This window comes from Gekko japonicus, unplaced genomic scaffold (genome assembly GCF_001447785.1).
Source record: "Gekko japonicus isolate JY-2015 unplaced genomic scaffold, Gekko_japonicus_V1.1 scaffold6, whole genome shotgun sequence".
Lineage (NCBI taxonomy): Eukaryota > Metazoa > Chordata > Lepidosauria > Squamata > Gekkonidae > Gekko > Gekko japonicus.
In genome coordinates, this window is record NW_015166417.1 from 1060973 (window position 1) to 1087284 (window position 26312).

General features: G+C 44.1%; 1 protein-coding gene across 4 annotated transcripts in view; it reads right to left on the reverse strand.

Annotated features, from left to right (window-relative positions):
* ACVR1C (activin A receptor type IC) overlaps positions 1-25678 on the reverse strand; it is a 52594-nt gene extending 26916 nt beyond the window's left edge. For 2 of the 4 annotated variants that reach the window (XM_015411546.1, XM_015411545.1), the window contains exon 1: positions 25450-25672. In XM_015411546.1, coding sequence (XP_015267032.1) covers positions 25450-25603 — 154 coding nt within the window. In that variant the 5' untranslated portion in view covers positions 25604-25672. Of the gene's footprint in view, positions 1-25449 lie in introns of all 4 variants that reach the window. The other 2 variants (XM_015411544.1, XM_015411543.1) reach the window with 2 other exon arrangements.
* Positions 25679-26312: the final 634 nt, after the last annotated feature.

Consider the following 26312-nt stretch of genomic DNA (forward strand, 5'->3'; position numbering starts at 1 on the left):
TCGGATTTAGTTTCAGTCGACTCCGTCTAAGCCAGTCCGCTACGTCTCGCAACGCCCAATCCAGATTTTCCAGGTTAGAGCCAGACTGGCCACCCAGCAACAGATAGAGCTGGGTGTCATCGGCATATTGATGACAACCCAGCCCATACCTCCGGGCAATCTGGGCAAGGGGGCACATGTAGATGTTAAACAGCATTGGCGAGAGCACAGCTCCCTGTGGCACTCCACATTCTAGTGGGTACCTCTGGGATGTACTCTCGCCAAGCGCCACCCTTTGTCCCCGACCTTGGAGAAAGGAGAAAAGCCACTGCAAGGCGAGTCCCCGAATCCCCACGTTGGCGAGGCGGTGGGCGAGCAACTGGTGATCGACCATGTCGAACGCCACCGACAGGTCCAACAGCAGAAGCACCGCCGTCCCGCCCCGATCCAGATGCCTACGGAGGTCATCCGTGAGGGCCACCAGTACTGTCTCAGTCCCGTGGCCCGGGCGGAAGCTGGACTGAAACGGATCTAGCGCGGAGGTGTCATCCAGAAAGGCCTGCAGCTGTGCCGCCACCGCCCTCTCTATTACTTTGCCTAGATAAAGCAAATTGGACACCGGCCGGTAGTTGGCCAGATCGGCCGGGTCCAGTGTTGGTTTTTTTAGGAGAGGGCGGACTATCGCCTCCTTCAGAGCCTCCGGGAACAAGCCCTCCAAGAGGGATCTGTTCACAATATCCCGCAGAGGACCTCGCAACCCCTCTCGGCCAGCTTTAATCAGCCAAGAGTTGCCCCCTCCAAATGTGTTGTAACAGCTAGCCAAGTGATTTGTTTTGTTATGATATTTGGTTTGGATCAAAGTCAGTGACTGCTGAATGAACATCCTATTGAAGCTCCTAACTTTGACACTACAATTTTCAATGTTAGTACTCAGTCAAGATTGAATTTTTCATAGTATTCAAAACATTGGAGTGGGGAGAGTACTGTTCCATCGCAGCCTAATACTTTTTTTTGTGGAAGTCTGGGTACTAATTGAACTTAAGTTTTAAGTAAGAATGCTCAGGATTTCAGGATTTCAGACACTAGTCCCCTGAGAGTTTGATCAAGGGATGAATGCCTCTGTCTAGAGGGGGGGAAAGAGGAAATGCCTGGGAAACAGAGTTCAATAGACAGGGTGTTCTAATTCTATTTTTGACTTTACAACAAAGATGCACCAGGTCATCAGAGGGACCAAAAGTGTGGTAAGAATAAACTCATAAAATGTGGTAGAAATACATTAAAAAGGTTAGTAGCACAAGCAACATAAAACTATGGAATGATCTCAGTCCGATGAAGCAAGACTTAGCATGGCATCATCACTGTATTTATTTCTTAAGGAACATAAACAATATGCTCTTGTTGATTAACTGATGCTACTAAACAGACGACAACAATGAAATGGATTTTGCAGTCCTTATTTTAAAAAGCTATTTAGTTACTGATTGTTCAAAATCAGAAGTTGTTCATAAATTAATGTGCAGTCAACAGTGTACTCTGGCAACTGCCTGATGGGTTTAAAGTACTACATGAAGCTCTGACCACAATAAGTTAATGAAGGTTATTTTTAAGCAATGGAAGAGGACATTACTAAGCAGTTGAAAATAGCCCTCCAAAATGCCAGGTACATTAAAGGCAAACAATATGCAGCAACACTAATCCAATTCCAATAATTAGCAGAAAAACATGTTTTGTAACTCAACAGTGCTTTCAACATAAAGGTTCCCTTGCTCGAAAGCCAGTCAAATCCAACTCTAGGGTTGTGGTGCTCATCTCCGTTTCAAAGCCGAAGAGCCAGTGCTGTCCGAAGACGTTTCCGTGGTCATGTGGCCGGCATGACTAAACACCAAGGCGAACAGAACGTTGTTACCTTCCCACTGAAGTGGTACCTATTTATTCACTTGCAATTTCTTGCTTTCGAACTGCTAGGTTGGCAGGAGCTGGAACTAGAGACGGGAGCTCACCCCGTCATGTGGCAACTTGGGCCTCGAACTGCTGAACTACCGACCTTCCACAGCCTGCAGTTCAGCGTCTTAACCACTTCCGTTTTTAATCCCCTGAAACAGGGTAGCTTTATTACTTTTTTGTTACACCTATACACTACAGAAAAGAAAAAAGGGAGGGAAAGTTACCCCAGGAAAAAAAGGACAGTAAATAAAAACCCACACTATAACTAAAACCCCAAGAGAGAGGATTCTAATCAGTTAGTATTCTGTTAGTATTTAAAACAAAAAACTTTTCGTTTGAGTCAATGTATTCGGAAATTAGTGAGTTCATATTAGTAATAATAGTCTCTTCTTCTTCTTCTACGTGCGTTCAGAGTTCTTTCATCATCATCGCTGTTTGCAGGACTTCTAATATTTTAAGGAGTTACTTTGGTTTTCTCAGTCGTAAGTCATATGCTTCCTTGGCCTCAGCACCTGTTGCACCTGGGTCTCCGTCTCCGTCTTCTATGGTTTCTGCGCCTCCCCCTCCTTCTTGCTGTTCTTCTTCCTTCGATCCGAAAAACCGCTTCAACCATTCTTCTGCTTTGAACACCGAGTCCAGTTTTTCCCTTTTATCTTTGTACCTGAACAAGACCCCTTCCGGAAAAATCCAGGAATATGGAATTTGGTTGATTTGCAGCGTTGAAATCAACTCTTTGTAGGTTTTCGCTTTTCTCGAACCTCAAATGGAATGTCTTTTAAAATTCTGATGGTTGTAGAACCCAGCTGCAGGGGATTAGCTGCTGTTGCTTTAAGGACATCGTCCCTCGACTGTCTTCGGAGAAACTTGACGACTATTTCACCCGGCAGGTTATTCCTTTTTATGTATTTAGAATACGATTGATAAATCGTCTCGATTTCAGCTCCCGCTTCTGCCACTGTGCACCTCAGCGCCGGTGCGATGAGTTCAGCCATCATCCTTTTCAGCATCTTAACCACTTAAGCCACTGCACTATCGAAATAGGCCCCCAAGCCCAAAGCACTGATTTGAACATTTGAGCAAATTCAGTAGATTCTGAAAATGTTCTACAAACCAGAGGTTTAGATCCCAGCTAGCATTTTCCATGGGTGGAAGGACGGCTGCTGGCAGATGGCAACGCTCGCCCCCCCCCCCCGGCTGCAGGAGCTCTGTGATGGACCACCAAGGGTTAATGCCTCACAGAGTCTGAGAACCTTTGAGTGACAGGCTGCTCAAATGGAATTCTGTGGAGAGTGTCAGTTAAGAAATGACAGTTGTGAACTGATAATTGAAGAAGAGACAGTTTAGCCCTAACTGTGGACTGGGGAAGTGGCAGAGGGAGTAGGTGGATCAACAAGGATCCCCATTCAAGCCAAAAAGGGAAACTGCTTTTAGTTAAGAGAAGTAATTCCTGCCCAGTGAAAAGGGAGATAGCTCTTGAAAGAGGAGCAATCCCTGGTCTGTGTAGAAAGAAGGATTTTGGGAACTTTGTTGTACAATCCTGCCTTCTAAACTTGAAGTGTCAGTGAAAGTCAGAAACGTATGCTTGACTGTTAAAGCAGAAACTGAAAAGAAAGCCTCTCTCCTCAAAGTTTCAAAGACCTTACCAAATGGCAAACTTACTTGTTGGCAACAAATTTTCTGGAGTTAGTGTGATTACAAAGTTACCTCAGTTTTTATCATCTGTTTTCCTCATACATCCTACTCTTGATTCCACTTGACCTTTTCTCCTTAAGTTAAATAAAACATTTTATTTTGAGCTTTCAAAAGCCTCTTGTATGCCACTACAGAAGCTGAATATAAGAAGGTGATTTTGTCTCTTCCCTCAGTTCCCTGGGCTGGGCCAGCATCTCCCTCTCTCTCTTAAAGTGACTGGGTGGGACAGCAATAGACCAACAAATAAGAAAACAGGTGTAGGAGCAAGAAAGAAAGAAGAAAAAAAGGAAATTCTGTGTGTGAGGGAGGGAAGAGTGCAGGATCGCCATAAGCCCAAAGGCCCCTCAAGCACCTGATTTGGGGAACATTTGGGGCTCTCACAGAAGGGGAGAAGCAAGAGAATTGCAAGTCCTTGCATCCATGGAAATGCTAGCCAGGAATCAACTCAGTGCCATGTCACCCCCAAAACTCCACACCCCAGTATTTTTGGTTGCCTACAGAATATTTCTATGCTTTTCATAAAATGATGCTCAAGGAGGCTTCCTTCAATCTATTGCTAAACAAAGTACTGTGACAAAGATAACTTATCAAAGGGTTTATTGCAATAGTATTATGATAAAACTGGGGCATATTTTCACCATATGTTATCTGACTTCTCAAGATACCTTTGTGTGTGTAAAGTGTTGTCAAGTCACAGCAACTTATGGTGACCCCAGCAAGGGGTTTTCAAGGCATCTGGAACATCTTGGCCCAGGGAATCCCCCCTCCTTTGACCCCACTGTGATATACAATAGGGAGTATTTTAGTCGCTGATGTATCCTGTAAGATGTGAATTTTTGTCTTATTTGTTCTAACGTGTTTTATTTTTATTGCACTTTTGTGCCTTAATTGTTTTAATCCTGTGTATTTTATTGCACTGTTGTGCCTATGTAAGCCGCCCTGAGCCCGCGTGCGGGGAGGGTGGGGTATAAATGAAATAAAATAAATAAATAAATAAGGCAAGTGAGAAACAAATAAATAAGGCAAGGTTGCTATTGCCTTCCTCTGGAGAGTCTTCCTTCCAACCCTGCTTAGCTTCCAAGATCTGATGAGATCCGAATATACTGTGCCACCTTCCCTCCCCCAAATACCTTTACTATCTGGATACTAAAGTGCTTAGTATTGTAACTGCTCAATACCCACACACTATCTTCTGAATAATATTTCCTTATTTTTCAAGAACTCTTACCTCCAAAAATCATGGATTTTGGAAAACAATGGGCAAAGTTGCTAGGCAGCTGGGTGATGTGAGCTGACACCCTTATTTTGGGAACCACAAAATATGACATCTGAGAAGATGTCCAGTAGAGATCTTTGTGAGACAATCGAACGGTCTCCTTTGCTCCCATGTTCAAGGCAGAACCCAGAGCAGTAGACATAAGAATGCATTTCCCTGCCCTGTCAGGTTAAGAGCAAGACAGTCAAATTGTAGCCCAAAGAGCACAGGGCAATGAAGAAAAATCTATGAAGAACATGGTCTGCTACATTTTCATGACAAGAAAGCAGATAGTTAATATGGTATCAGTGTTTGATCTGAAGCACAGACACAAACAGCCATTGCTGTTCTGAACTTAACTGAAGTTTTTGCACAAGAAAAACTAGGGGAAAAGGTCATTCAAAGCAACCAGTTAGGTAATATAGTATGAAGCAAAAAACGTAACTAGTGCCTATATAAAATCAACATTTTTAGGGGAATTGGGACATCATTTTGTGCTATTGATAGCTGAACACGTTTCAAGATCTCAGTAACAAATCCCAAATGTTATCCATACACATAACTTATCGCGTAGGTGGCTAGTTGGCTCACAAACTAGTATATGCACTGCAAGCCATTTGTGTGAAATGAATAACTTGGCACATGATTGTGCTAAGTTCAGCCACCCCTGTGAAAATCCCCAAGGGTGGTTAGGAACTGGTGTGGTTGAAATCAAGACAATCTTGTAGGAAAGCTACTCCGTGCCTGCTGCTTAAAGCAGCCTCAAGAACCTTAATTATGAACACAGGACTTTAAGTATAAATAAATCAAGCTACTGCAATTCATATGATTAAGTGAGTCTTACATAGCATGGTGAGATGCTGCCAGTCAGTGTTGAAATCTGGGCAACACATATCATCGGTCTGACTCAATATAAAGCAGTGTCTTATATTTTCAGCAGTGAAGAGACTCACTATTTATCATTTTAGTCATGAGAACATTCCCAGAGTGGTCAGCAGTGCTTGAACAAAGGCCATGGCATATCTCCACAAAGTTTATCAGAAAGAAGACTCCTTGCTTAACTCTAGATAAAGATCACCTTTAGTAGCACATATACGTAAATCCCTGCTGTTGTGGAACGACTGACCCGGCAAACTGCGTGGCTATTCCTCCTTGGCAAACAGCAACTAAACAGTTGCTCAGCTATCCAAAGGGTTTAAAATCCAAACCGCCTCCTTTGCAGACAATGGAGACCTTCAACATCAACCTAAATTACACTGACATTAGTGAATGTTGGAACAAAGCTCCAAATAGAAAGGACCGTTCAGGCCTCCGTAACAGGTGAATTCACTAAGCTAAATGCATCTCACCAGCTAAATATTGCAAACCGGCAGGAACTTCAAAATCACCTTTTTTCAATATGGTGGTTTATTGAGACTCCAAGCAGGCCACAATCCATCGTTGCATTTAGCTTTGTGAGTCCCTAATATGTGCAAGTCTAATAGAGTCGCTTAGTATCAGTGTATCTACACAAGGCCTTTGGTTTCACAGAGTGACATCTGATGCAAAGTTACACCCTTCTAAGCCAATAGAAGGCTTTAATTATGTTTAGGACCTCCCTGTTGGATTTCTTTTTTGCCATCGAGTCACAGCTGACTTATGGTGACTCCTAGTGGAGTTTTCAAGGCAAGAGACGTTCAGAGGTGGTCTGCCATTGCCTTCCTCGGTGTCATGACCCTGGTATTTCTTGGTGGTCTCCCATCCAAATACCAACCAAGGCTGACCCTGCTTAACTTCCAAGATCTGACGAGGTCAGGCTAGCCTGGGCTATCCAGGTCAGGGCGACTAATGGAACAGCATTCTTGCAATGCCAGCTGTTAGCATAGGGACTCTATGTACTTTGGGTGGAAAGGGTTGAAGGTAAGCAACTAACAGCGATGATCCACTGGCTATTCCCCAGATGACAGGATACACCACCCTCATCCTAAGAGGCTGTGACTTTATCAGAACAGGAAAGAGAACGCGAATTATTCCAGATGCTGGCTCTCACCTATGTTCAATGGATTATTGCTGCAAATGCACTGCCTCTGGGGTAAAAAAGCAGCTATGTAATGGTATAGAGATAATCTACAGATGATTATCTTGCAGATTTAATCTTTATCACCTAGTATATCATGGGAACCTTTTAAGGTTTTGTTAGAGAAGGGGAAGACATTACATGGATGGAGGGCAAAGTTCACCAAGAAGATCCAAGTCCTCCCCTTATATATTTTAAAGATTCAATTGCATAGTTTTGGTTACTAATTTAATACCCCATATGTGGATGCTGCCTAGTGGCTTCCATGGGGTGATTTTGGGGGTGGAAATCAAGAAGATGTCTTGCTCTAACTGATTCCATCTCCTGTCCCCTCCCAAATATGATGGAAAGCAGTGAATTGGAATGTCCATTCTTTTCTAGTCTCAAATCACATTAGCACTAAATGGAAAAAAGGACAAACAATCTGAAACACACACACACAATCATTCTTTCTAATCTGATAAAGGAAGGATTTCTATTACCAAGCTTACCGGATTCGTTTCAAGGTGCTGGTTTTGACCTTTAAAGCCCTTTATGGTCTGGGAACTGCCTACCTGAGGGACCGCCTTTTCCTATATGTGCCCCAGAGAGCACTGAGGTCAGGGTCGCAACAACGCCTGACTCTCCCTGGCCCGAAAGATGTTAGGTTGACCATTACTAGAGCCAGGGCCTTTTCAGTGGCGGCTCCATACTGGTGGAACAAGCTCCCAGAGAACATCAGGGCTCTGCGGGACCTTTTACAGTTCCACAGGGCCTGCAAAATGGAGCTCTTCTACCAGGCTTTCGATTAGGAGCCACCACTGATAAATGAGCCACCGGAATATATCATGGTCCTATGATATACTGTTGGATACCGCCTTTCATTTAAGGTATTGTTTAATGAATGCCACCATCTACTATATTCTCTATGTTAGTATTTTATGTAGTTTATATGAATTTTATTGTATTTATGCTTTTATTGTATTTTAATATCTGTAAGCCACCTTGAGCCAGCTTGTCCGGCAAGGCGGGATACAAGTTGAAATAATAAATAACGAAATAAATTAGTACAAGCACTTGATAAACCCAATGTGGTTTCCAGACAAAAATGACATACTCTAAAAAGTTAACAGTTGTGACCTATTTGTTCCATTTGCACATCTAATATTACTAATATTACCAAACTAATATTACTATCTCCTGTATTTCTTCTGGATTTTTTCTCTTAAAAATCAGAACACAAGAAAAAGGTATAAAATAAAGATTCACAGATGAATGCAGTCATTATTAATAGCATTTCTGCAGCATCCTATGAAAAATGGCTATAGCCATCCAAAGGTCAACTTTAAAATGTACGTGTGGAATAATAACCAGCAATATACAACGAAACACAAAGTAAGACTCAATGAAACATAGCTAAGGAAAAAACCTCCACATAATCACTCACAGCAGCAAGGTTAGGAGGCAAAGATTCAAATTTAACTGCACTATTTTTTAAAAACTTCTTTGGTAAAACAGTCTTCACCCAATTTGAAAAATATAACAGGAACAGTGCCCAATATGTCTCAAAGAGAAAAACATTCCACAGCCTTGGCACTACCACTGAAAAGACCCTGTTCCACAAAGACACACACCAAACGTCTGCAGTTGGCAGCTTCAGGACACAGTCCAAGGCTCTATAAGATGATCATAGTGTATGGCTCCTACTGAAGATGGTGGTCCTCAAATATGGTAACTCGGCCAGGCAAGCTTTTCCTTCTAAAGTGACATTGATTGCCAAAGGATAACGTCCCAGTCTGCATAATGCTAGCTTTGCCACATTCCAGTTCTCCAAATCCAGGCAGTCTAATTTACGTATTTTATGTAAATTGGTTACTAATTATGTACATCAAGCATAATGTGTGATATCTAGCAGTCTGTGTACCTGAGAATTACAAGAAATGCTGGGGAAAGATCAGAGGCAAGTATCTTTATACCTGACCACTGGTATAGACTGCTTCTTACTAGTTCATGTATGCAAGAAAAAAACAGAGTAGGATAATATTGCTTCCCTTAAATGCTAATCATAACTTTCATTTTCCTTAATTGGATAAGAATAAAAATAGGGGCAGGCTTATTTATCACTAGGTAATAAAATGTGAAGGCAAGAACCAGAAACTTTGGGGGGGGGGGGGTTTTGGTTTTTTTAAAAAATATGTACGTGTGTGTGTGTGTGTACACGTATACCTGGAAGTCATGGCGACCTCTGGTGACAGACCCCTACCGAGGGCTTTGAGGATATTCAGAGAGGTGGCTGAATAAAGCCTGCCCCCCTTTCACCTCTGGTATTCCAAGGAGGTCTCCCATCCAAGTACTTGCCAGAGTTGACCCTGCTTAGCTTCCGAGATCTGACAAGATTGGGCTTGCCTGGGCTATCCAGGTCAGGGTCAGAAACTTATTTTTTAAAAGCACCCAGAAACTGGAAATCTGGGCCAGGAAAATACAAGTCATGTAATATCCTTAATCGAGCAACCCAAACAGTGCACAGGCCATTTAGATCCGGCATTCTAGACAAGATGCGGAACGGGGGTCTTGGAGCATGGCCTGAAACACATCCCCCATCCCGTTTTTAATGTCTAGCCTGAGAACCTAGTTTTATTTCATTTATTTAAAATATTGGTATGCATGCCTTTCTCCTGTGTATCCTTTCCCTGCCCGTTCATGATCCCTCCCACTGACCATCCTGTACTTTCCCCAAAGGTGCTGGATGATGCCTGCAGATGGGAACATGATCACCACTGTACGCGGCTGCAGGGAACCAGGACAAAACTAATAACTACAATTTATAGGTACAGTTTGAAAGATTATAACCAGTAATGAACGTATATCAAATGGGGTTCCTCTCCTCAACAGTAACATGTAAAATGTGGCATTCCACTTCAGTAGGAAGGAACCCTAAAGTTATAACAAGTCCCATATACAGTTCTTCATTCAAACAGGGTGAATGGAGCAGTAACAATTCCAGTCCTCAACTCTTTCAAACATTCTCCTGTCAGGTAAGATTACGGAAGCAGTAGCTGGGACGGGTTGCCGGCTTCACAAATATGATCTGAGTTGTTACAGTTGATATTCCTGTATAATGATCCACTGTACTTTTAAGAGGATTGTAATTTACTGTTGCTTTATGACCCACCGTACCTTTAATAGATTGCTAATCTGCTATTTCATGTTGGAGGCTTGCAGCTGTATCTTGTATACCACCAAGTAGTGCTTTCTACATGATTTATTATGTATATATAATTGTCTCCCTTGTATAAGTACCTCATGATTGCTTGGTTGAAATCTGAAAACTCAGTGGTGCACTTGATTTGGAATTCAAGGGTTAGTGTTTTATATTAACGGTTGCTATCATATGGTGTAATTGTTTTAAATGCTGGAATGTGAGTTGGCAGTATATTTTGTTCGAAGATGAGAGAAATCCTGATGAAGACTGTTTTGAAATAGGAGTGAAGCCAGCAACCCGTCCCAACTACTGCTTCATTAATCTTATCTGACAGGAGAATGTTTGAAAGAGTTGAGGGTTGGAATTGCTACTGCTCCATTCACCCTGTTTGAAAGAAGAACTGTATATGGGACTTGTTATAACTTTAGGGTTCTGTCCTACTGAAAAGAAGAAGTGGAATGCCACATTTTACATATTACTCCTGAGGAGAGGAACCTCAGGACTTTGATATATGTTTATTTTTTTTTAAAGTAAAAAAAGGTAAAGGTTCCCTTGCTTGAAAGCCAGTTGAATCCTACTCTAGGGTTGTGGTGCTCATCTCCGTTTCAAAGCCGAAGAGGCAGCGCTGTTTGAAAACTTTTCCGTGGTCATGTGGCCGGCATGACTAAACACCAAGGCACACAGAACGCTGTTACCTTCCCACTGAAGTGGTACCTATTTATCTACTTGCAATTTCTTGCTTTCGAACTGCTAGGTTGGCAGGAACTGGAACTAGAGACAGGAGCTCACTCCGTCATGCGGCACACTCAGGTCTCGAACTCCTGAACTCCTGACCTTCCACAGCCTGCAGTTCAGCGTCTTAACCACTTGAGCCACTGCAGCTCCTAATTTGTTTATTACTATTATATGTTTATTACTGGTTATTATCTTACAAACTATGCTTATATGGATTAATAAATTGTAGTTATTAGTTTTGTACTGGTTCCCTACAGCCACATACGTAGTACTTTGTGTATAAGTCTGTTTGTGGCTGTGCTACTATTTTTTTTTTTTAGTAACATCACCACTGTGCCCACCAGGAGTGCTGGCATTGTACAGCACCTCCACATCCTTCCCTGGCAGTTTATGGGTGGGGGCTCTGCCGAAATCTCTAGGCCCTGGCAGCTGCCCACCTTAGGATATGATGACACCATCCCTGCCTGAGATGTTCAGAAGAACCTGAAAGTCTGCACACTGTTTTAAGAACATAAGAACATAAGAGACGCCAATGTTGGATCAGGCCAAAGGCCCATCCAGTCCAACACTCTGTGTCACACAGTGGCCAGAAATACCAGTACCATCAGTGGGGCCAGGACATTAGAAGCCCTCCCACTGTTGACCCCCCCCCAAGCACCAAGAAGACAGAGCATCACTTGCCCCAGAGCCCCTAGCTATACCTTGTGGCTAATAGCCACTGATGGACCTCTGCTCCATATGCTTATCTAATTCCCTTTTGAAGCCGTCCATGCTTGTAGCACCCACCACTTCCTGTGGCAGTGAATTCCATGTGTTAATCATTCTTTGGGTGAAGAAGTACTTCCTTTTATCCGTTCTAACCCGACCGCTCTGCAGTTTCATGGAGTGCCCACGAGTTCTTGTATTGTGAGAAAGGGAGAAAAGTACCTCTTTCTCTACCTGCTCTTTCCCATGCATAATCTTATAAACCTCGATCATGTCACCCCTCAGTCGTCTTTTCTCCAAGCTAAAGAGCCCTAAGCGCTTTAACCTTTCCTCATAGGGAAAGTGTTCCAACCCTTTTATCATTCGAGTTGCCCTTTTCTGCACTTTTTCCAAAGCTATAATATCCTTTTTAAGGTGTGGTGCCCAGAACTGCACACAGTATTCCAAATGAGGTCTCACCATTGATTTATATAGGGGCATTATTATATTGGCTGATCTGTTTTCAATACCCCTTCCTAATAATCCCCAGCATAGCATTGGCCTTCTTTATTGCAGTCACACACTGTCTCGACATTTTCAGTGAGTTATCCACTACAACTCCAAGATCTCTCTCTTGCTCAGTCTCTGCCAGTTCAGACCCCATCAATGTGTATTTATATTTAGGATTTTTGGCTCCAATGTGCATCACCTTGCACTTGGCCACATTGAACCCCATTTGCCATGTTGACGCCCACTCGCCCATCCTTGACAGATCACCTTGGAGTGCCTCACAATCCTCACTGGTTTTCACCACCCTGAACAACTTTGTATCATCCGCAAATTTAGCCACTTCACTGCTTACTCCCATCTCCAAATCATTAATGAACAAGTTAAAAAGCAGTGGACCAAGTACTGATCCCTGCGGTACCCCACTGCTTACCACCCTCCACTGAGAAAATTGCCCACCTACACTCACCTACACTCACTCTCTGTTTTCTATGAACTAGCCAGTTTTTGATCCATAAAAGGACTTGTCCTTCTATCCCATGATTTTTGAGCTTACTTAGGAGCCTTTGATGAGGAACTTTATCAAAAGTTTTGGGTCATTTTGATAAGCTTTAATACCATACTATATGTCCTTTGTTTTTTAAAATTTTGATTTGGATCAATGCAGCTACCTGCAACTCCTTTCTTTGGAAAAGCTCCTAAAAGCTTGGTCAGCAAAGCTGTTGACCTGATAAAAATCCTCTTTCAGCAGTTTTTAGTGCAACATTACTTTGCATTAAATGTTGTTTTCTGGGGTCTGAGAATATAGGGATTACAGCTATCTAAGTAAATTACTCACAGCACAACCCTTAAGAAACACCTTCCTGAGAGTAAGCCTTACCGAGTTGACCTGCGTAGGACTACACACAACCCTATGAAGCAAGCCCTACGGGAGCAAGCCCCATTGAACACAGTGGATTTAAATGCTGCTTAAGCATGCCTAGAAGCAGGCGTAGGAGAGGAGAAAGGGACGAGAGGGAGGAGTCCTGGATCTCACTAATACCTTCTCAAAATAGCTTAAGAAACACGCAGAAGCCACATGGAGCTATTTATGTTGCTGTTAACAGGACCTGCCAGAGAAAACAAGAGAATAAACAACTCTGGGGGTGCCACATTTTATTTATGCATTCTACACATCTTTTTCAGGACATATTGTGGTTCATAAATCTATTTTTCATTGCACTGTAGTGTACAAATATTATTTCTCTGCTGCTTCAGTTTTGATTTGTGTGTGTTTTCTAGCAAATACTCAAAGTACAAGGAGCAGAATATCAGAGATATGGGCTAAGTTAACAGTCCCAAACAGCCTTGTACAGCCCGCCCTCCCCACAGTGACTGAAGCTAGAATAGGCAGATTCATGGTTGCCAGGTCCCTCCTGACAACTGGCAGGGGATGGGGGAACTTTTAAGGAAAAAGGAGAAGACCTAGGCCTCATTGCTGATGTTGCACAGGAAGTGATGTCATCACACCAGCAATATCTAGGTGATGTTTTGGTATTTGGGGGGGGGGGGAATTTTATGGAAAAACTGGCTTCTCCCATAGAGTTTTTGCCAAAATACCAGAGCATCAACCAGACATCACTGGCATGATTACATCACTTCCTGTGTGACGCTGGCCACCAGGTCTAGGCTTTCTCCTGGTAAGTCCCCTCACCAGCCAGCTGATCAGCGGCTTGGGGTAGAGCCTGGCAGCAGGGAACCCCTGCTTCCAACCAGGGGGTCTGGCAACCCTAGGCAAATTGCAAGGCTCAGAGGCACTTTCTACTGGTTTCCATTGTACCAGCTTCTAAATTTGTGTGTTTAGAATTGTGTGCAACTGTTGAGGGGGCCATGACTCAGTGGTAGTGTATTTGGTTTGCATGCAGAAAGTCAAAGATTCAATCCTTGGTATCTCCAGCTAAAAGATCAGGTAGACAACCTCTGTCTAAGACCCTGGAGAGTTGCTGCCAGTCAGAGCAAACAATACCAACTTCAGTGGTTTGACTTACTAAGCCTCCACACACTGACTGTATGGAGAGTGGGGTTGCCAACCACCAGGTGGGACCTGGAGATCTCCTACTATTACAATTGATCTCCAGGTGACCAAGATCAGTTCCCCTGGAGAAAATGGCTGCTTTGAAGGGTATGGCATTATACCATATTGAGGTCCCTCCACTCCCCAAACCCCACCAAACCCAGAGCTGACAACCCTAGTGGAGAGTGAGAATATGCATGAGTGTGTTGGCCCCACCCCCTGCCTCCACATGATTACTGGCCTGTGAACATGGTGCCTACACACGGATCCCATGATCGGAGACGTAGCTTTGCTGATCATGGGGAGGAAGCATGTAAGCACCATGCTCATGAGCCAATGATCGTTTGGAGGGACAGGGTGCAGCCAGTGCACTTGTATCTGTGGTGTTTGTCTCCGCTGTAAAGTGTACTCACTGTGGAGGTGGGTAAATGGTCTGCCCTGAGAGACACAGCAGGCAGGACATCTTCGAGTGTTTCTTTAATGTACAGAACAGCAAGGCATGGAACACCTTAGACTTAACAATGGCTGGAGTCCCAACAACCTAGTTCTAACTGATATATTCCAGAAGACAGACCCATTCATGTGAAGAGAGCCTTACTGGTAGGCTTACGGAAGATAGCTTCCAGTGGCTTGAGACCTGACTGGACCACTGCAAGTATGTCAAACATATATTTATGAAACTTCCCCATAGAAAACAAAATGTCCAGAAGCTCCTTTTTGAACTGTCCATAGTTCTGCTCAGCCTGTGCAAATACTCAAGAGGCACAGGCAACAGACCGCATCTTTTGGAGCTGGTTGGCACCCAAGCTGTCTTTAGAGACATCAGCTTGGGCTACCAGCTGCTCTGTCGGATCAAAGAATCTGAGCACAGGAGCTGTGTTGATTGATGCCTTAAGAGTGTCCAGTGCATCTTGCTGAGCTGGGCCCCACTGCCAGGCTGCCTCCTTCCGCAGAAGCAGACGTAGAGGTGCTGTCAGGGTTGATTCATTAGGGATATACCTGGAGAGACACTGTACGGTATGCAAGAGACATTGTATATCCTTTCTATCTGTTGGCACGGACATCTAAGTTATGGCCAGTATTTTGGCACCATCAGATTGAAGACCATCTTTAGAGATGATGTGCCCCATGTACTTGACTTGGACAACCATGAACTGAACTTTATTTGGGTTGAACTTCACATCTTTCTGGCAAGCCCTCTCCAGGATTTGTTCAAGGATCTGATGGTGTTCTGCTTCTGTGGAGGCTGCAATGGTCATATCAGCTGCAATAGTCATATCATCTGCAATGATGTGCACACCTGGGATGTCACAGAAGCACTCATGATTCTTTTGCTGGAAAACTTCACTGGCTGACTTGATGCCAAAAGGCTTCCTTTTGAAGTGGTAGTGAACCCATGGAGTGTTGAATGTGCACAGTTCAGCAGATTCCTTGTCGAGTTTGACCTGCCAGTAGCTATCTTTCTCGTCCAAGATTGTGAAGAATTTTTTGCCAGCCAGGCTTTGTTGCACATCCTTAATGGTAGGGATGGAAAAGTGCTGCTGCCAGATGGCTTGGTTTAGGGTTTGGGGGTCTAGGCAAAGGCAAAGTGATCCATTCTTCTGAGCAAGGCTCCCTCTAAGCCGTGGAGTCTTGTGAGCAAAAATTCTACTTGGTGAGCTACCGGCATTAAAGTTGTGAGCGAGCGATTTGGCTACTGCATAAATTAGTTTGCTCTGGAGCCATCCTCCCTGAGCGAGAGCGAAAACGAAAACGTGTGAGCCGGGGGCTAAAAAACTGTGAGCTAGCTCACACTAACTCAGCTTAGAGGGAACATTGCTTCTGAGTAATGACGATGCTATTAACCCATGCAGTTGGCTTTGTCACCCAAGAGATTACTTTGGTCTTTCCCAGATGGTCAACGGTTTCCTTGAGTGCAGGTAGTGTAGCACAGAGAATTTTGCAACAACTGTGTATCTCCGGTGGTATCTCAGGACCTATGTGGATATGGTAGGTGCCAGAAACCGTCCAAGCCCTTAAAAGACATCCACATGGGTTTGCAAAAGATCATCTTTAGAAGCCAAGGTGGGCAGTGACATAACATGGACTTTCCTATGACGGTCAAGGGCCATGCAGGCTGGTTTTCCAAGCAGGGGTGGCTCATTATCTTCGATGATATAGAAGATCAACATGGCTGTTGGAGAGCCAGCTGTGCAGGGTGCTCTGATTGTTGCTTCTGGCCTGATTTTGGACCTTCCAAAAGCAACTGGAACCACATTTGCTGGTGCATTCTGCATGGTAACCATCAAGGTAGAGACTATGCCTTCAGATAAGGTATTTGATTGAGCACCACTATCCATCTTGCAAGATACAGGAACACCTGCTATACTAATTGTGGAAAACCGTGGCTCAGAACTGTTAGGTTCTCCTCTAGACTGAGGTGCTGTAATCACTCCCCAAAAAGAAGTTCAAACTTTTCTCTAGCTCAGTAAGTGTCTGCTAGCTTCTCCTTTGCAAAACGATTTTGTGCTCCACATCTGTGGCAAGTAGTTCCAAAAGCAGGGCAGGCTTTGGCCTTGTGACTGCAGCCATACCTCTTGCATGAGGATCACTATGCAAACAAGCTATCTTGAGGCTTGAGTGTTGCTTGGAAACTTATTTACTTTGTGTCTTAGCTTCTTTTGCTTTTGTTTCTGTGCTATTGCATGCAAAGTCACTGGAGCCAATGTTTAAAAACAGGGCTTTTTGAAAGGCTATTAGGACTTCTTCCAGGGCTTTCCTGGCTGGATCTGCAAACACATTCTACATATTATTGTATATTTCCAAGGCTTTACCACCTATGCAGTGCCGTAGAACTGCAATTAGGGATGGGCACAAACCAGCTCATGAAATGAAGTTCATCACAAATTTTGGGCAGTTTGTGGTCTGCGAAGTATCAAGTATCCAAATTGGTTCTCTCAACACACCAGGGATCATTACACTAATTAGAGCTCTCTCTTATCAGCTGAGCAGGGAATCACTTCTCTAACTAGAAGATCTATTCCTTGCCCTGACCTGGATAGCCCAAGCAAGCCTGATCTCATCAGATCTCGAAAGGTAAGCAGGGCTGGGAGGCAGAGGCAGGCTATCAAGCCACTTCTCTGAATTTCCTCCATGCCCCAGTAGGAGTCACCAGAGGTCGCCATGGCTTCCAGGCATGGGCACACAGACACTGATGCAAAAAATATTTTTTAAAAAATAGATCTATCCCTTTTTCTGGACCAAATGGGGGTTTTCACCAATCCTCCTTGCCAACCTTTCAGGCCTCAGTTAGTGTTAAACTTTTTTTAGTCAGTACTAAACTCTCCTCAGTTAGGGCTGAGCTGTTCCAGTTCTCAGTCAGAGCTAAACTGAGTTCTCTTCAGCAGTCAATCCCCAAGTCTTTCTGCTCAGCTGATGCTAACCAGTCAAATCCCTTTAATCAGCCTGTCACTCAAAGTTTCGCACGCCTGTCATCGCACGCCTGGCAGCTCCACCACTGCTGGCAGCTCCACCACTGCTGACCTCCCAGTTCACCACTCACAACCAGTAGCGAGGTTTCTCCCTGGTTGGGCTCTTTGAGACAGAGGTGGTGGGCTGCAGAGGTGGCTCTGTGCAGCATTAACCCTTCACAGTCCTTCACATGTTTATACAGCACGTATGAGCTTCTAAAGTGCAGTCCATCACAGATGCATGTCCTCAAGCCCTTCCAGGACACCACAGATGTGCTCTGCACTCATATGGCCAGCCTGGGGCATGTCATCCCCCTGATAGAGGGCTGGACTCGGCCCTGGCCTCCACACTGCAGCCAGGCCCCAAGGGGATATCTGTTCTCCCAGGGCCTTGACAGATGTTATAGGTGGGCATCACCACCAGGTTGCATCCTCTCTACAAGGAAGGGGGCTACAAGTTGGCCCATATGCGTGACCCCTGGAATGCAGAGCTCATGCAATGGAAGTGCAGAGGCTATAGGCCAGCAGATGTGGCCAGATGGAATAGCGGGTGGAAGAGGAGGGGGGAGCTGCAGCCCGCCACCTCTGTCTCAAAGAGCCCAACCAGGGAGAAACCTCGCTACTGGTTGTCAGTGGTGAACTGGGAGGTCAGCAGTGGTGGAGCTGCCAGGCGTGCGATGACAGAGGATTTGGCAGAGATTATGGTGTGGGAGTACCACGCCGAGGTCCCTGAGCCCACCTCCACCAATCCACTGGTGTACTGGTAACACAAGGCTGTAATCTGGTCTGACCTCTCTCGCATGGCCACGAGTCTCCTCTCTTGCCCTCCCACCAGTGCCCAGAGCAAGTGGGTGTTCTCCTGCCTGGAAGACATTCTCAGCCCCCACTGTTCCTGCGTGGTCCCGGCCAAGGTGGATGAGTTGGCCTTCCTGAAGGTCAGCCTCCCCCTGCTGGGCTACCTCTCTCTGCACCTCACAGAGTAAGATCCAGGCTTCCTGTTGTCCCCTTGTGTGTTCCCCCATTCCTCCTCTCTGGGTGATCCGATATGTGGCCTGTGGGTTGTGCACTTGGATGGGAGGATGGCCACGTCAGCTGGGTGGGGTGGGCTCCCTCACCCAACACCTACATGTCTTGTCAGATGTCTGCCTTTCTGTTGTGACTGGCACCACTAATCATTTTAAGTGGAAAACTTTGATTTCCACTGGTCTGGAGGGGCTGGGGTGCTGGCCAAACTGTTGTGGCATAACTTTGGGGAGCCCCTGATGAAACTCTGGGGATGTCTGCCTTTCTGTCCTTCAAAACCTGCCTTTGGAGACTTGGGAGGGGGTGCAAGCATGGTGGGGGGATGCTTGCCTTGCTTCCAGTGTCTGGTGGGGGGGGTGTCTGCCAAGATGAAGTTTCCCTGTGAGTTTGGTGTCACTGGCTTGTCCCAGAGCCATTCTGTAGACTCCTATACCTGAAGCTTTCTTTTCCAGAGACAACACTAGAGAGTCCTTGTGGCGATTTCATGTTTATTTGTGTGTGTGTGTTTAAAAGTTTGGTTTGTATGGATGTATGACAGACTAGGGTGCTGGAAGCAGGCAAGTGGTATGATTGGTGAGTGACAGAGAGGGGGAGGGGTTTTGGAATGGATGCTGTGTGGATGATTTGTATGTCTGTGAGGAGTGACAGTTAGAGATGACAGGGGATGGAGAGTGTGGAAGTTCAGTAAAACAGTTAGAGTTAAGTCTTGTTCTGAGGGAGACAGAAGAGAGAAGCATTCCTGTGTTGGATAAATTTGTTCTGTGTGGTATCTGAGAGAGAGCTCAGCATATATCTTCAATAGTAAATCTTTAAAGTTCTTGAAGAAGTTAAATTTACCCAGAGATTAAACTGTGTGGTTGCCTAAGGAAAGAGATTCCTGACAGCATTAAAACTGACAGTGTGTGTGATACAGTTGACAAAAATAGTTACAAGAACCATATTCTCAGCCAGTTACATAATAACCAACCTCTAATTTTGTTCCTCTTCCAATAAATCCTATTTTATTTGAGTATATCACAGAAGTCATATCAATTCTTCCTCAAAGCCACATTAGATCCTTGAAAGCCTAGACCCAGTGCTACAATACCAACCCCAGAAGCAAAGAGAAGATCTGGAATTTATTAAAATTCCTGGTGGCAGCTAGAACTACCTAATTTGCAAGCACAAAATATAAACATTAAAGTGAAATACAGTCCTCCCCGATAAGGGGTCGTCACAGTCCTTTTTGGGGAGTCTGTAACTGGGACCCCAGAAATATAATCTGCCCCCCAACTTTGAGATATTGTAGAGGAGCGGGTGGCAGGGTGAGCTTCCCTGTGCATTTGATGTGTGTAGCTTGCAGGGGGTCCATTCTATACATTTTTGAACCTGTGCCTGACATTTCCTCCTAAAGCACTGTCACAGTGGCACTGGTTCTGCTGAGCTTGTTATATTTTCAACCCTTAATAATTCCAATAATTGCCCTTTTCACCACTAATCCATATATAGGCATGAGTGATGTGATTAGTACACTTTTTTTCTCTGATGGTCCCATAATTTCCATTCACACATGCATGCCACCATTTTCAAATCAGTTTGTGGAGCTCAGGTGCATGGCTCTGCCCAACAACCATAACCCAACACCCAAGTACAATGAACATCTGCACTGTGCTTCCGTCATCCTGCAGGAATGTGCAAGATTGGTCAGGTATTGCTTTGACTTTAAGGACAACGCCATTTGGTCATCTACAGACAGAACTAGCCCTTTACTAGCACAGTTTCCTTGCAAAGTTCCACAGGATTTTAAAAAGAATTCCACATACGCCTTCTTGGGCAAACAAAAACTGACTCTTTTCATCTCTTTATTGTTGTCACGCAACAGTTAAAACTGAAGAATGGAGTCAACAAAAATTAAACATTAACAGCAAAATAAACATCCAGAGATTTTAAGCAACAGGAAGTTGATAAAGGGGAAATAGATGAAGGGAGACTGGTCTCACTGGACCTGGTTCTATACCATCAAGTTGTCTTGAAAAGCTTCCTTTAGCAAAGGGCTCTTTGGAACCTGTTTTAAATTTTGTCCAAGGCAAAACACTCTTACTGATTTTATTATCTTTGCCATGAAGATAATTTGTGTATAGTGTGACTATGCAGCAAGAGAGAGACCTGCAGAGGAAAAGCCTGAGGCCAGCATGCAATTCAGACAACATAGTTTAGAACACCAGTACTTTGACAACAGTTAACAAATTTGTTCTGAAGAAAGTATGGTAATTAAATACACCATTTTGAGCATTTACTGTGACAGAACCCCCTGCTGAAGCCTGATTTAGAGCTTCACTAGACTTGCAGGGCAGAGGAGGACAAATTCTCAACCATATCCCCTTTTTGCAGAGAAATGCCACAATACTGCACAGAACAAGATCTCCACCACTGTTTATTCCAGTACATAACCAAAAGAAACTTTTTCCACTGGAGATTATATCTGATCTTGGAATGGACACTAGCTTTCAGGCTTAACTCATACAAAAGGCTTCACTGAAGGCTTCCCTGTTGCATCTCTTGTACTTCGACCCTTTCAAAAGATTTTGAATCTGTATCTGTATCACACACATGCATGTTGTGAAGGCTGACAGCCAAACCATCTGCACACCAAGCAAGATGTGAAAGGGCTTCCTCATGCAGTCTCGTAGCACAAGGTCTCACAAATGTGTAGCGCCAAGAGCTCGCGGCGGAGGTTGCTGGTTATTTACCCTTAAAGCTGTAATAAGAGTTGTAAATACCATCTGCTCAACAATATACAAATCTTTTCATCTGTTTCATCAAAGACTGCAGTTATACAGTTATAGTTGTCCAAACATCACCCCCTTTCCACATGTTCAACAGTACATTCTACAGACCAACATCAATAAGGCATACACTACATATACCAATTGTGGCATAAGAAGGAAAAATGCTCACAAGTATACCATCAGTTGTTTCTATCTTCAGATAGTATTTTTACATACTTTTAGATTGTGACTAAAGGATTCCTGAAAGGCTTTTATCTGTCGACTGCATACAGGGAATAGAAGTATTTTGTACTGCATCATTAGGAGTGATCAAAATGAATTCCCTGTCTTCCAGGAGATTCTAAACTACCCAGTTATGTGCTGGTTACAGAAAATTCATGAATTAGGAGAAGCCCTGAAATTAAAGTCATAGATGGAAATGAAGACTCAAACCAACCTTAACCTTGCCTATTCCATGGACCAAGATATCAACAGTAAAGTTCCGGACCCAACAAAGATAATTAATTGTAGATACTTTAATTATGAGTGAAAGAGCTGACTTGATATGTAACACACCTGTCAATCTGATGGATTTCAAAGGGAAAAAAATTCATCTTGGCCCATTTCAGTCTGCTGCTAAAATTAATAAATAAATCAGACTAGCTTAATTAGGAAAAGTATCTGGCTCCCATTATTTTTATAGGGTGGGCACTTCCCTCATGCATTCACCCCTATGCAGACCATGTGGTGATCACATGGAGGCGGGGGGGTAGTGTTCTTGCCCGCTACACCTCCCCGTGTGTGTGTGTGTGGGGGGCATCATCTGCATAAAGAACAGAAGATACAAACCCCAGTAAACCTGAAAGCAATTGTCAGAAATGTAGAAGCCTGTTACAAAGATGGTGGCAGAGGACAAAGGCTTCTTATGATATGAGTTCTCAATCAACTTGTAAAAAAAAGTTCACCAACTCTCAAGCGCCATGCAAAACAGTTGGAAGTGAAGGAGAGGATTCCACCCAATCAGTTTTCAGGAGGAAAACAAATTAGCAAAGAAGAACGGGGGGGGTGTGTGTGTCACAGTTTTGCTCTGAACTCTTGAGATTCCCGGGAAAGAAAGCAAAGACGGAAAACAGCACCTGTGATTTTTAACCCAGTATTTTATTTCAAGGTACAACCCCTACGGGAGTGTAAACATTTTGCCCAAGCGGTTTGTGTGGATGGATATGGAAGATCATTGGTTATAGTTAATGTATATCTGCCACCGTCAGTGAATAAGGAGGCCTTGCGACAGCAGTGGGAGTGTTTAAATGATTTTTTGGAACTTTTAGAACAGCTAGAGCCGGCCAGGGAAATTATCTTGGTCGGAGATTTTAATGCAAGAATAGGACAGAATGGGGCTGAACTGGCTGATAAAATAGGTATCAATTCTGACCATTTACCTCCTGGTTGTTCTTTTGACTTAAGATGCTCCAAAGACCCACATATTAATGAGGCGGGTACTCTGCTTGCCCACCTCATATTGAGATTTAATCTAGTCATCTTGAATGGTCTGCCTCCCTTTGATTCGCCTGGGGATTATACATTCGCCTCGGCACGGGGAAGCAGTGTGATTGACTATATAATGATCTCACCATCACTTTGGGAGGAGGTGAGAGCATTCTCGGTGATTGGCCGGCCGGAGAGCGATCACTTCCCATTAGCTCTGGTTTTTAATTTAACCTTCACTGTTGTAGAACACGAGGTCCTGAGGGATGAACCAAGAGAAGTGTCCTATAGTACTCCTAAGATTTGTTGGTCTGAGAAAGTGGCCCGAAAGGCTGCTGAGGTCTTGGTGCCTCGACGCCTGGAAGAGTTCATACATCTATCTAGGGAACCAAATAGGACCTCAGACCTGATTCAGGCATATGACTATACTATAACCCAACTGGTAGAATCGATATCATCCCATTACCATCAATCTGGGCATAACAAATCGCGTCGGTTAGGGACATGGTTTGATAGAGAGTGCTATGAAGCAAAGGCCGAAGTCCGTTCCATATATCAGACATACAGAAAGTTTTGCTTAGGAAGTTTGCCTCCAGAATACTTTGAGTCGAGGGCATCCTTGCAAAATCTATATAGAGAAAAGCAAAAACTGGCCCGGCAGAGGAGTTGGGAACCTCTTCTGCACGCTACAATTAGCAACGACTCAAGGAAATTTTGGGCTGTGATATCGGAGGCATTTGGCAGGAACAGACTTGTGAATTCCTCAATTACTACTAAGGACTGGCATGAATATTTTAAGATGGTTTTTACGGCCAATAGAGCGCCAGAGGGTGAAGAGTGTGAGATTAGGTTAGAAGATTGCCCGGAATGGCCACCGGTGCAAGCTGATGAGATAGAAGTTTTAATTGCACAAATTAAGTCCGGGAAGGCCCCGGGCCCGGATGCAATTCCTCCTGAGGCTTTAAAAGCGTTTCCAGATTGGTGGGCTCCCTTTTTGGCGGCCCTTTTTACCGTTATAGATAGGTCAGGCGAAATGCCTGAAGTGTGGATGAATGCTACAGTAGTGCCAATCTTTAAAAAAGGTAACCGTGAGTTGCCTAGTAATTACAGGCCGATCAGCCTCCTCTCTACGATTGGGAAACTTTATGCAAGACATCTGGCGATTAAGCTCAATGCTTGGGTATCTGAACAACGGATACTGGGAATTGAACAAGCCGGCTTCTGTCAGGGGAAGTCCACCTTAGACCACTGTATAGTCTTAAATCACCTAGTAAATAAATACCACAAAGGGAAAGGAAGCAAGTTAATTGCTACCTTCCTTGATTTGAAGGGTGCTTTTGACTCTGTGTCTAGGGAGCTGCTATGGAAGAAACTAATGAAGCTGGGGATGGATTTAAGATTGCTATTCTTGATTAGGAAACTTTATACTGGTACAACCTGTCAAATTAGAGGCTCTAGTAAGGGTACTCTAACCCCAAAAATCATTACTAATATTGGGGTCAAACAGGGATGTATTTTAGCCCCGCTTCTCTTTAATTTGTTCCTTAATGATCTGGCTGCTTGTTTGGAAAAGTCTGAGGGCTATAGTCACTGCCCATGTTTAAGTGGACGACCAATTCCCCTGCTTCTATACGCTGATGATGCCGTCATTCTCTCCCGCTCTGAAGTAGGGATGAAAAAATTGTTGGAGTGTTTCCTGGATTATTGTGACCATAATGGACTTTCAGTGAATTTTGAAAAATCTAAAGTTATGGCCTTTGGGGGATTCTGGAAACCTATGAACTGGAGCATAAGGGGTAAAATAATTGAGCAGGTTAAAAGCTTTAAATATCTGGGGGTCACCTTTCATCATAACTCCAGGTGGGTAACACACAGAACAGAGGCAATTAAAACTGCGAACTGCTGTGTGCTCGCAATTTTGCGGTTTTATTACACTAAGGGTAATCAGTATGTGCCAGCAGCTATAAAAGTGTTTGCACACCAAATTAGCGCGAAGCTACTATATGGTATTCCTATCTGGATTACTGCTTTTAATAAAGCAGTTGAACAACTACAATCCAAATTCCTGAGGAAGATTCTGGGGTTGCCTTCGTGCGTATCTTATGCTGCCATTTGTCTGGAGCTTAATTTGAGACGGTTAGAGACCAAGGCCTGGATTATTACTTTCAGATTTTGGCTACGTCTGCATTTTAGATGTAACCACAATAGCCTTATCACCTATATGCTGGAAGAATCTCAATCCTCTGCGTGGCTTATGGCTATTGAAAAGAAAATCACTTCTATTGGTTTTAACCTGAGTGACCTTGTCATCCGGTCAGAGCTTGAGGTCTTTACTTTGCTTAAACAGAGACTTATTGATATAGAGTTGCAAGAGCTCAGAGCCCTTGCCTCCGGAAGGTGCTCCTCAGTAAGGTGGGCTTATCCCCTTTCTGGTACTCTACCATATTACTTTTTCTGTCTGACTTCACCGCAAATGTGTAGAGCTTATCTGTTGGCCCGTCTTAATGTTCTCCCCTCTGCTATTCTTGAGGGGAGATATAAGCAAATTCCTTATTCAATCAGGTTCTGTGGTTGTAACAGAAGTGAAATAGAAACTGTTGAGCACATACTCTTCTGCTGATGTTCACTCATAGTCTTGCACTAAGTGGCATTTGCTTACCTGTGGGGAGGTGGATAGTGATGTTGTTGCAGAAGTCTGTGTAGCAGCATTTCCTCCTTGTGACGCTCTTTGAGCCATGGCAGAAGACTTCCGCATTCAGTTCTAGGACGGAAAGGCACGTCTTCACCACCTCTTGTTTGCCGTTCATTAGCATGACGGAAGCCCAGCATGCCCCCTCTGTTTCACAAGTGAAGTTTGTTTTCTCACACCAGTGGCAGATGCATGTTAGACCTGAAAAGATAACAGAGAATTTGCTGAGTCCACATGCAAGAGAATGTTGCCAACTTGGTCTGTGAAGACTGGATAAAGTGGGTAGGGAGAAAGCAGAAAAGTCTTCAGAAATTCCAGAATCTGGTTAAGAGATTTTTGGATCACAACATTTTAATCATATATTCTCTTCTGCTTAGAGGCTATGGGATCAAGAGCTGCCCTTACCTTAAAACTCTTAAAGGCAAAACTGTTGACATGGTGGTGGAAAGTGCCATCAAGTCACAGCCCATTTATGGCGACCCCTATGGGGTTTTCAAAGCAAGAGACATTCAGTGCCATTGCCTGCCTCAGAACCAAAATTTCCTATAGAGGTAACGGTTTCCCTTGCTCGAAAGCCAGTCGAATCCAACTCTAGGGGGTGGTGCTCATCTCTGTTTCCAAGCCGAAGAGCCAGCACTGTCTGAAGACTTTTCTGTGGTCATGTGGCCAGCATGACTAGATGCTGAGGTGCCTGGAATGCCATTACCTTCCCACTGAAGTGGTACCTATTTATCTACTTGCAATTTCTTGCTTTCGATCTGCTAGGTTGGCAGGAGCTGGGACCAGAGACGGGAGCTCACTCTGTCACTCAGCACTAGGGTCTCGAACTGCCG